Source organism: Pteropus alecto, unplaced genomic scaffold (assembly GCF_000325575.1).
Source record: "Pteropus alecto unplaced genomic scaffold, ASM32557v1 scaffold98, whole genome shotgun sequence".
Classification (NCBI taxonomy): domain Eukaryota; kingdom Metazoa; phylum Chordata; class Mammalia; order Chiroptera; family Pteropodidae; genus Pteropus; species Pteropus alecto.
Genome location: NW_006443570.1, coordinates 14,433,707 through 14,444,406, shown reverse-complemented (window position 1 = coordinate 14,444,406; position 10,700 = coordinate 14,433,707). Strand labels below are relative to the sequence as shown.

Genomic DNA, 10,700 nt, shown 5'->3' with positions numbered 1-10,700 from the left:
ACGGCCGGTGAGACCGGTCGCCGTGGGCTGGGCTGCGCGGTGCGGCGCTGCAGTTCGCGGGGAGCGGCTGACCCGCCAGGACGACAGGAGGGGCAGTGCCAGGGCGCAGGCGGTGTCAGCGCCGCCAGCTGCCGCGTGGGCCTCCCTGTTAGGGACTGGAGAAGCAAAGGCTTATTTTATCAGGAAGCAAAAGGGAGACACCCACGCCACACGGACCCTCCCCCCAGCGCGCAGGTGGGTGGCAGTCAGCGCAGGACCAGGGACCCGGGCGGCCAGAGGTAGCAATCTGCCCTGGCCCACTTGCTCAGGCCACTCTTGGAGAAGCAATCTTGAGGTTCCAATTAGGCTGTCCTTGGCCTCTTTTTGTTCCTTCAGGAAGGAATATCTCGGTTTAATTATATAAGAGAACTAGCGCTCACGTTCGCCCCCTCCTTACCCTACTCCTCCAAGATCAAGATGACCTTAAAACGCAAACTCTCCACAGGGATCCAAAGGCTTGAAGCGCCCAACTGTGGGGGACTCAGTCCGGGGCGCGGCTCTTCTCAGGGCGCATACACCTGGGCCCTGCACTCCCCGCCGGGAACAAAGGCCTGGCCTTACAGCGAGGTCAGCGGATGAAACGGTGGCCCCCGGGGCCTGGGGAAACCTCCCTTCCCAAGATCCTCCTGAACATCACAGCGCCCAGGTGGGGGTGAGGCTGCTCAGGAGCCTGCTGAAACGCTGATAAGTAAATTCAAAAGCACCTGCTCCTTCCTGCTTATCTCCTCCAACAATATGAACTTGGAGTTATCACATTTAAAGTGTTCCGTATTAGCCTTACATTTAGCTCTTAAAACCAAGTGCAGTGTGCTACAACTTTAAAGGACACAAAAGTCAAACTGGAAAATAATTTTATGGCATCAGGGAGTCAGTTCCCAGCTTAATCCCTCGGGGGAGATGGGGCGAGTTTGCCTCCCAGGCTTCCCCTCAGCCACTCTGGGCACCGAGATAGGAAACTACTCACTCCCTCACACCCTCCTCAAACATAGGCCACACTCCCAGCCATCTCTCAAGTCTAAAGCAGGGCCACCTTCCCAGCCTGCACACATACCTGGTGTATGAAGACACCGTGTCCCTCAGTCCTGGGACAGCTGGAGCTCCCACTGTCCCCTCTGTTGATCATTTTCCTCATTTTCAATTTTGGTGTTTGTTATAACTTGCAGAAGGTTGGGAAATATTCGGATAGACCCAAGTTATCCAATACAGTGGCCACTGGCCACATTTCAAGTGCTCAAAAGCCACAAGTTATGGGATGGCAGAGAACAATTGGGTTGTAGTCCCATTATTCCAGCAAGTTCTCTTGGACACTTCTGGTCTAGATGCTCTGGACACCCCTAGCATTAGAAGAGGCTTCTTCTGGGCTCCCTGCAGTCTCCACAGGACAGAGGAAGGCCGCTTGCCACAAGAGGAAAGGAACCACTGGGTGCTCAGAGCTGCCCTCAATGTGGAGAGGCAGAAATCAGAGCAGCAGGCTAATTGCTTCGTGCTCAGTATCAGCCACACCTGCATACTAATGCACCCGGCAGTCCTAGAGGCTGGTCTCGCAGACTCTGACTAGAGCTCCAGGAGGAAGTGCCCAAGAGCATGAGGGCTCCTGCCCCACTGCCAGGCTGAGCTCTCGCCTGAAAAGGGCCCAGAGCCTGGGCTTCCAGGAAGACCAGCCAGGATTAACAGAGCCAACCAACTTCAGTGGGTGTAATGGGTTTGATCAGACTCAAGATAGAGTATGCAGAATCCCACAGAAGAGGACAGAGACCCACCTAGAGACTGTCACCTGCCAATATAGCCCTTTGCTAAGCTTTCAGCAGTGCCTGACACACAGTAGGAGGGTAATACATATCTGAATGACTGGATGTGAAAGCAGCATCCTTTGCACCTGTGCTAAATCTAGTTCTACCACACTGCCTTTACTTAGAAGCAGCTGCTGTAGATCAGGTAGGTCCTCAGAAACCAGTTTAGCTGACCCTCATATTACTGTGAGGACCCTGAGGCCGGAGGTCAAAATACTTCAAGGTCACACACACTCAAGCAGGTTTGATTTCTAGTCCAGGATTCTTTCTACTACTCTGTCATTCATATGTGTCTTTTATTCAAAACTTCAAATAAGCCCATTCCAGGACTATATGCCCCCAAGTCTCTTAGAACCTGGTAACACGCTCCTAAATAAATAACAGCACCTACCTACCTTGGGGAAGGGCAGACCAGAGAGGAGCAAGCAGCCAGCCCCACGTGACAGGGAGCCTGCCAGCCCAGAGCAGACTGAGCTCATTTCCAATCCAGTCATGAAGAGGAAGATAGGGTGGGAAGTGGGTGGGTAGAAATCTTTATGTGTCACTGTCACAGTGCTTATTGGGGACTTTATATTTTTTTCCTACCCTATCAGTGATGTGGGATTGTTGCTGTTTTTTTTTTTAACATCGTTTTAAATTTTCTTTCCTGAGAATTCAGTGTCCTTGACCTCAACAAATGAACTGAGAACCCTGAACCAGGGGAAATAAACCAAGCAAACTTCTTGCGAATATAAATGCCGCCGAGGCAATGACCCTATTGGCAGACCCCACATGATGGGCAAGTAAAGGAAATCTATAGATAAACAAGAAAAACAAAAGTTAGATAAGGCAGACTCACTCTGCATTTACACCATCTCTCTCCTCTACAGACAAGGGGCAGGTAATGAGGACTTCATCAATAGAGCTGTGGAACAAATTGAATATATACAAACCAGCAGGGCGATATGGATCCCCTGGACTTGAGAATTAGTTAATGAACTTACTAAATTACTGGCAATTGTTTTTGAAATGTTATGAAGAAAGAGAAAGTTTAAAAAGATGGAAATAAAATGAGGTAGATAAGCCTAAAAAAAAAAAAAAAAACAAAACTGACTAAAGCAAGCTCAACTTAATTCCTAGCACAACTTCCCCCAATACACAAGCAAATACATAAATTTTAAAAGAAAAAACACAAACTCAGATGCAGAAAACAAGGTTCATTCACTTTAGACAAGGCTCACAGCTTGTATTTGTCTTCATTAAATGCAAGTACACAGGGTGGCACTATCAGGTGGCACCAGAGGGGCAGCCAGCTGCCCTAGCATAAAACACCCACACTTCTGCACCCGCGACTTCCGGCTTCTCTAGGACATCCATCACCTCTACTGTCTGTGAAGTCCTGCTGAGACACACGGCTGCCTTATTTGTGAGTCTGGCCCAGGGAGACAGGGTCTTGGCACCAACACATTCCATTTACAGACTGACTACTACACCCTGGAGTATGGTTCCAAGGTTTATGATGTCACATTTGGATTCATTCTGAGCCTCAAACTCAGCTCCTTTTAGATGAAATGGTAAGAGGTAAAGAGGCAGTCACCTTGGAGAGGTTTTAGCAATGCACATGGAGACCAGGAAAATCAACTTCTACAAGGAAACTCTTTTTTCCAAACTACAGATGCAGAGCCTGTTGCTGAACAGGTTGGAGCTGGCTTTTCCTGGCATTCTGTTGACTCTCAGGGTTTCTAAGTGATGCTCAACAAGCAGTCTTGGATGTGACCCTGGAGAGAATGGCTACACACCAAAAACAGTACAGAGAAGCCGGGAGGAATGCAAACCCATGCAAGGAAAGGAAAACCCACCCGAGAGATCCCCAGAATGAAGGCACTGAGAGCAGCAAGAGCATGGAAACCAGAGGGGACAGTGGAGGACAAACTCGTTGCGATCTAGCAGCCAGAAGGAAGATACCATGGCTGGGAAAGGAGATGACGGTGTCACTTTCTATTTATCCACCATCTTTCATGGGAGCATCTTAAAGCACATTACAGGCGGTAACTCCTTAATCCTCCCAGAGGAGGTCGCTGATTTGAAGGGGTCCCTGGGGAGCAAGAACTAAACCCCAGGATCAGACTCCAGGGCCAATCTCCACTCTGCTTCTCAACACCGTTTGTTGCAGATGCCCCAGACTAAGGCAAGTGAGACGTGAACAACAGCCCTAAAACAAGCCTCTATAATGTGTACCAAGAGCCTTCAAAATATCTGGACTCTTTCACTTGGTTCACTTTACTCCTAAAAATATATGCCAAGAAAAGCAATAATTTCAAAAGACAATAAACAGGCTTTATGCCCAAATATTTTTCTGTAAAATTATTCTTAATAGGAAATAATTAACAATTTAAATGTTCGATGACAGAATTTGGTTAAGTACTGAAGACACATGCCCCAAATAGAATTGTTAGCAATTAAAATACTTAAATGGTATCTGCAAAAACATGGAAATCTTTTCCTGTACTATTATTATTAAAATGAAGAACATACTATGTACAACTGCTTCTCAGCTGGTGGTATGTGTTAGGTGGAGGGAAAGATGATAGACATGGCTGCATGGGTATTTTGATTTTCACTGTTTTTGAAAGGGTAAGTAAAAAATTTCAAAAGTCCAGAAGTAAAAACCAAGTCTTCTACCCCTACTGCTCCCAGGATGAGGAGATGGGACTACTTGGGATGACATGTGCACATGGAAGAGGGCTGTGAAGTATTAAATGTTAATAACGAGAAGAGGATATTTTGGAATGATGGACGTATCGCTGAGTCTTATTTTTCCATCTACTTTTCTGTAATTAATTTTCATTGTAAAATTAACGAAGACAAGAAACCAGTCTTATCTTCTCTTATCCTGAAGGGAGAGGCCCACTGTCTGCTCCTGGCTCCTGTCCCTGGTGTGAACCCGGGCTTGGTGGGTGCTGCCGACTTTCTCTTCTGACCCACTCGCTGCCTCATTGTACTGGTGAGGTCTTCAAGGTCCGTGGTTTATGAGTGTCCTGCGTTCAGTAGTCAGCCAGGCAAAAAGGAAATAAGCAAACTGCACACAAAAGGGAGGAATGCTTCAGTCAACACTGAAAAAGGGCTCTGGATGGAAACTCTAGATAACAGTTCTCAACTCATTTAAAAATCAGCATTAGCTACCAAAATGTAAAGTATTAGTTTTATTAAAATGCAAATCAATCAACTAATCTGTCTTTCTAGTAACAGTTGAATTGCGGTATCCGTGTCAATTAAAATAGTTTCCAATTTATTCTTGGCTAGAAGGAGGGTGGTCTTCTGAATTTTAAAAATGCAAGCCACCCTTTACTGAAAATTCTGTCTGTTCTTTCTCTTCTCTCCTGATTTTAATTCATTTTAAACACGTTGGACTCCAAATATTTTGAAGTACCTATTTAAATCTTTTTCTTCATCAGATAAAAGTGTGACTATGACAAAGGTTGTATCGCTTAAGGAAGCACGGGTTAGCATGGGGCTCACCGGAAGTGCAATATGAAGAGGTTACTTACTTGCTATTCTAATGTGCATTATCTGTAATCCTCAGGCGAGATGGACAGGACTGGATGTTCTGTATTTCAAAAAATCATTTTGAAGGGAGAAAGTGCGGGGGAACTCTCCTATTTCTGCTGATTGATCTTTTGGGTAACTGGAGACACACTGAAAATTAAACATTTCCCTGACAGTCAAGCCCAAGAGGTAACTACCAAGACAAGAAAAACAAATCACCACGTTCCAAGGTCCAATTAATGTGAGATGGAAAAACCCTCCTCCCCCTATTTGCCCCATCCTGAGCTCAGCAGACACACTGATGCTTGTACTAAACTGTGAAGCAGATTACATTCAGGACTCACTTCATTTGGAGCCCAGCCTTAAGGCGCTGTGCAGCAGTCCCCAGATACCAAGTCAATGATACGTGGGATTCCTGGGCACAAAAATCTGTCACTTGGTTTCGACATTTTAAAACAATATCAAAAGCTGACTTTAAAAACAATGACTAGTTATTAACTACAACTGTACTCAGTTGCCTGGATGTAAAATTTCTTCTCTAATTCGGTAGCTTTAAGTAAAGGTTTGGGCAAAGTACCTAAGAGACGGTCAGTCTTGCACGCTGGTCCGCACACATTACTTATGCAAGATAATCTTCATTGCATATTGACCACAGCAGGCCAATAAATCCCCCTTATGGGGATTTAATTTCCAGCTTTTGACCTTTGGATGAAAAACAAGTGAATCATTTCCCCTGCTAGATTTACACCAGAGCTAATCTCAATAAAGTGATTTAGGAATGGTGAGAATGGAAAAGGACTCTGGAAGAATCTCTATGGTGAAAACACAAAAAAAGTCAGAGGTTTGTCTTTAGCAACAAATGCCTCCAAGTGACAAAGTCTGGACACAGTTTGTATGTTTTTTGGGATCCCCTGCTTCTCAGAACCACGATCACCTGCTCAACATTATCTACCCGGAAAGTAGCATCCACCCTAGAATGATTTCTTCTGTGAAGCTTTATACTGTAAGAGGAGGCCATTTGGCTAGGAAAAAAAATGAGAACCCTCCCAACAAACCTGTCACCCTGCTAGAGCTCTAAATCAGAGGCTTAACTCTGTGCTGCTTAAGAAATCACACGTGGCAGCGCAGCAATAATACTCTTTATTTGTGGTGATTAAAGGACATGGGGGAGGAGCCCTGTGAACACTGAAGCACCAGAGACACAGACACTTGATTCCAGGCTTCCTGAGACTTGTTAGGCGTGTGCTCTGAACAGCACATCTTCCTGGGGATTTATCAACTCACTCGACCCCACATGCCAAAGGTTGGATGAGCAGCCAACCTGGCCAAGGTGCTGCCAGCTGTTTGGAGGCCCTGCCTCAAGGCCTTGTAGCAAGAGAGACAGGCGCTGTCAATCCCTATGGCCTTCATCAGGAGGATTGAGCTGGCCAAAAAGAGATCGATATAACTCTGTCCTGAAAGACAAAACAAATTGGTTAACACATTGGTTAACTTTTCAAGGTTGAAAAAGAACCAAGAAGCTGGGAAATACCCCAATCTGTTTGTTCAATTGAAAACACGACCGTGTAATTAAAAATGCATCCCACAGCTCTTATTCACAAATACAAAGGAAGGAAGAAACCTAGAAGAAGCCAATAGTAAAATATGTAAATAGTCCAGTGTGGCTGGATACCCTGTCTCTAGGGAATGAGTTTTCTATAAGTTTGCCCTTTACAGACAGGCTCTTCAAGTAAGAAAATAAGATTGAATATTTTAATAGGATGTATGAGACGGCCACACGATGAGGAGGATTCAATCAGACATGGGATGTAGGGGGATATAATTTAGTTTTCATATATTTTCTTGGACTTGGCAGTACTTGAAAAACAATGAAAATGACCCAGTAACAAGATTCCAATTACTATCACATGTGCAGCTGTTCAGCAGTAGAACCAAGGTTCTCCCCACTCCCCTGGCCCCTTTTCTCTGCTCTCAGTCTAATAAATAATTTGGCTAATTTATTATTTCTAAAATTGGGGTTTGATTTAAAAAAAAAAAAAAAAAAACCAGGTTACGGTCTTAGATCCTTGAAAACAAAATAAATGATCGCTTCTAACCTCTGTTTCTGCTATCATATGTAACATACACACAACTACCTGGCCAAAGTCATCTATCTGTCAAGGCTTGGAAAATCTAAAAAAGTGTAGGGGAAGGATTCCTCTTATCTTTGTGACAGAAGCTCCAGAACACATTCCCCTGTGGAGAGAGAGCAGATTCTCTAGCAGAGAGATGAGGAGACATGAGGGTCCAAGCAGGTCGAATCCGCTAGGGAGGTGGCCTGTGGAGGACACACAGCCAACTGAGGCAGACGACTCATGGCTGCAGTTTGAGTGAAGGTCAGCCACTAACCCTCAGGGAAGGAGGATGAGCACGCATGGCCAAGGCCATGGGCCAGTGAGTAAACGAACCCAGAATAAAGCCGTGCGTGCTGTTTCATATTTTCAAGATCTAACCATAAAATATAGCCTGCCGTTCTTGTTAACATGCTTTTCAAAGTATTCTCATTATCTGAGAGTCATCATCAGCAAATTTGACTTTCAAAATAAAAGAAAACAAAACAAACCACCCTTCAAACAGCAATTTTGGTTCAGCAAGACTTTATCACAAAAACATTATCAGTCTGTTTTTGAAGTCACCCCCACTATAGTTGTGGGTAGGAACAGAGATACTATAATTAGAAAATCCAGCAATAGGAACAGCATATTAAAACTTTTAAAGAAGGAAAAATCCTAAAGAAGAAACTGCAGAAGCCAAGAATTTTAACTAACCTTATTCTGAGGACCACAGGGCAGACTGGGAAAGTGCAGGCCAGTGGGTCTCTAATATCATTACACGAATTTTATCACAAGAATTTGTAGGCACCCACACCCTGGACTACTGACCAGCCTCTAGGCCTCCAAACAAAGGAGGCAGGTTCACCCTGAGCTCCACCGTCTCTTTTGTTCCTCTGCTCCATTCAGCAGCCTGACTCACCCTCGGCCAGCCCCCCGCCAAGCCAGAGCCAGCATACAAACGTGGAAGGCAGCTTCATACCAAATGTAAATGAGAGGCAGGCAGCCTCACTTCTAGTTACTTCCAAATCACCAGCTCCACAGCATAAGCAACAGCAACGCCCTGCCCAGGGTTCACTTTATCAGGCTATGGCTGCCTATCTGCCAGTAAGTACAAGTCCCTCTAGCCATTTCAACAAAAAAATTAAATAGCATTACGGGGAGAATCGCCATGACAAAAAGGACAGTATGACTTTAAGGCTGCAGCATCTGATGAAAGAAATGCAGAAGCACATGCTATTTAGCCCTTCGCAATCATACCCTTTCCAACCTCGCCTTGCTTGCTTGCACCAGACCCATCATTACCACTGAGCAAATGCTTCCACTCGGCGCCGCAATAGCAGAGAAACGCCTGGGCCAAGGCAGCAGTTACTGTCCGCAGCAGGGTTCACATGTCAGGAGCAGAGAGTGAAATGCTGAAACCCATGTTTTGATAGGACATCATTTCACACTCAGGTGGGCAAAGCTGACAAACAGATGCGGCTGTTCATGGCAAAGCAACCTGGAAAGCTGAATGGTCTGGGTTTTTAAAATATTTTTACAGAGAGAGAGAGAGAATATGAGTAAGGGATTATTACAATCTAAAATTCTCCCAGTAATTTCAATTCTACGTCTTCCTTACCCACTACCACCAATCAGGAACTGTTTGTACCTTCAAAGCATCTCAAGCTTCCCTGCTCCTCCAGGCCTCCACTATTTCAGATCTCATCATCTCCTGCTAAGAATATGACAACAGCCACCTAACTGACTTTTCTGCTCCTTTCTCCCTTTCTTCCCCTCTCCATTTCCCTCGGCCCAGCCCTGACTTTAAAGATGGACAGAGCAGACCCTCCCTGGGTCCAGGAACACCAACCACCAGGATGAAGATCTCGATTCCAACTGCTCTGCTCAGTGTGACCCAGCCCTTCCTTTTCCCTGCAGAGGCTCCCTGCTGGCTGGACCTCTCACCAGGGGCAGAGCTGGGGAAAACCAGGACCACTAAAGGTAGTCTGAGGTCCTGATCCTTGAGCTTCTCTGAACACCTCCTAACAGTTTTGCAAACCGCGTAGCCCCCCTCACACATTTTTAAGTTGACACATAAAATTCTCTATAAAGTTTAATAGTCATGAAGGATATAATTACCAGAATATTGTAAATACCAACTTTTAAAATAAAATTCTTACATGTCTTTTGCAGTACACCCAATGAAATCTATATGCCATATTGATTTGATACCCATCATCACTCATTTAAATGACACATAAACAAAGTCTTTGACTTAGAAATTTTACAGCATCTTTTTCTTTTTAAATGTGAATTTCCATGTGACTTTTCCCTAGACATTTTTGTCCTAATATAATTGTTTTATGCTTGAAAGTCTTTTATTGATCACCCTATCATACTTCTTGGCCACAAAAATAGGTATGTAAATTGAAACACTTTGAAATTTAAAAAGTTGAAATAAAAGTAGTTTAATTTCTTGAGACCGTAAGGCTCTAAGTAATTAAAAAAAATTACTTCTGGATTACGTTATCATTACAGTAGTTATTAGGATACAATCATGTATACAATGATAATATAACAAAATGTATTATAATTTTGGTAAAAATTTAATATACATAAGTATGTAAAACATTACTGGAAATGCATCTCTTGATGATATGGATGAGGTTTTCCCTTCAATGGAAGAGTGTTCAGCATCAATTCTATTCCTGTTTTTGGCCTTTGTAGACGTTAAGTGCTGAGAAACCCTATCACATAAACTAGTAGATGGGAATGGAGGAGTTTTGCTATAGCAATGTCACTCAATTTTTAAAAATTTTTTCTGAATTATATGCCAAAAAAAAAAAAATTACATAGTGATCTACCACCAAAAATTAGTTTTAATAATCTACCAACTGACAACTCAATTAGGTTCTCCTGCAATTTTGTTGAGGATAAAGGTCTGGGAACTGTCGGACCTGCAGGGACTTATTACCCAGCCCTTAGTCACCGCTGGTGTCAGTCCGTGCACCAATATTCTGAACCATCATTTTCCTGCGGTGCTCTGGAGGTTTTCCCATTCCAGGGCAGCATCCCAGGTCAGAGCACGGAGGAGCTCTAGGCAGACGTAGGCCAGCTTTGACGGGCGAGGTAAAAAGAGAAGCCGCAGCTCCAGCACAGGTAGACTCTCAGATAGATCTACTTCAGAAAGGAGCACACATCTGACTTCCTAAAAACTCTGTGTCTACTTGCACACCCCCAGATGAAGACTGAGGTGTAGGGTACACTGAGCTTT

General features: G+C 44.3%; 1 protein-coding gene across 3 annotated transcripts in view; it reads right to left on the bottom strand.

Annotated features, from left to right (window-relative positions):
• The window catches only part of AATF (apoptosis antagonizing transcription factor), a 123,433-nt gene that overhangs the window by 25,459 nt on the left and 87,274 nt on the right, over positions 1-10,700 (bottom strand). Inside the window, exon 12 of one of the 3 annotated variants that reach the window (XM_006924922.2) lies at positions 6,476-6,808. The exons of the other annotated variants lie outside the window; for them this stretch is intronic. Coding sequence (XP_006924984.1) covers positions 6,745-6,808 — 64 coding nt within the window. The 3' untranslated portion in view covers positions 6,476-6,744. Of the gene's footprint in view, positions 1-6,475; positions 6,809-10,700 lie in introns of those variants that run through there. 3 annotated transcript variants of the gene reach the window in all.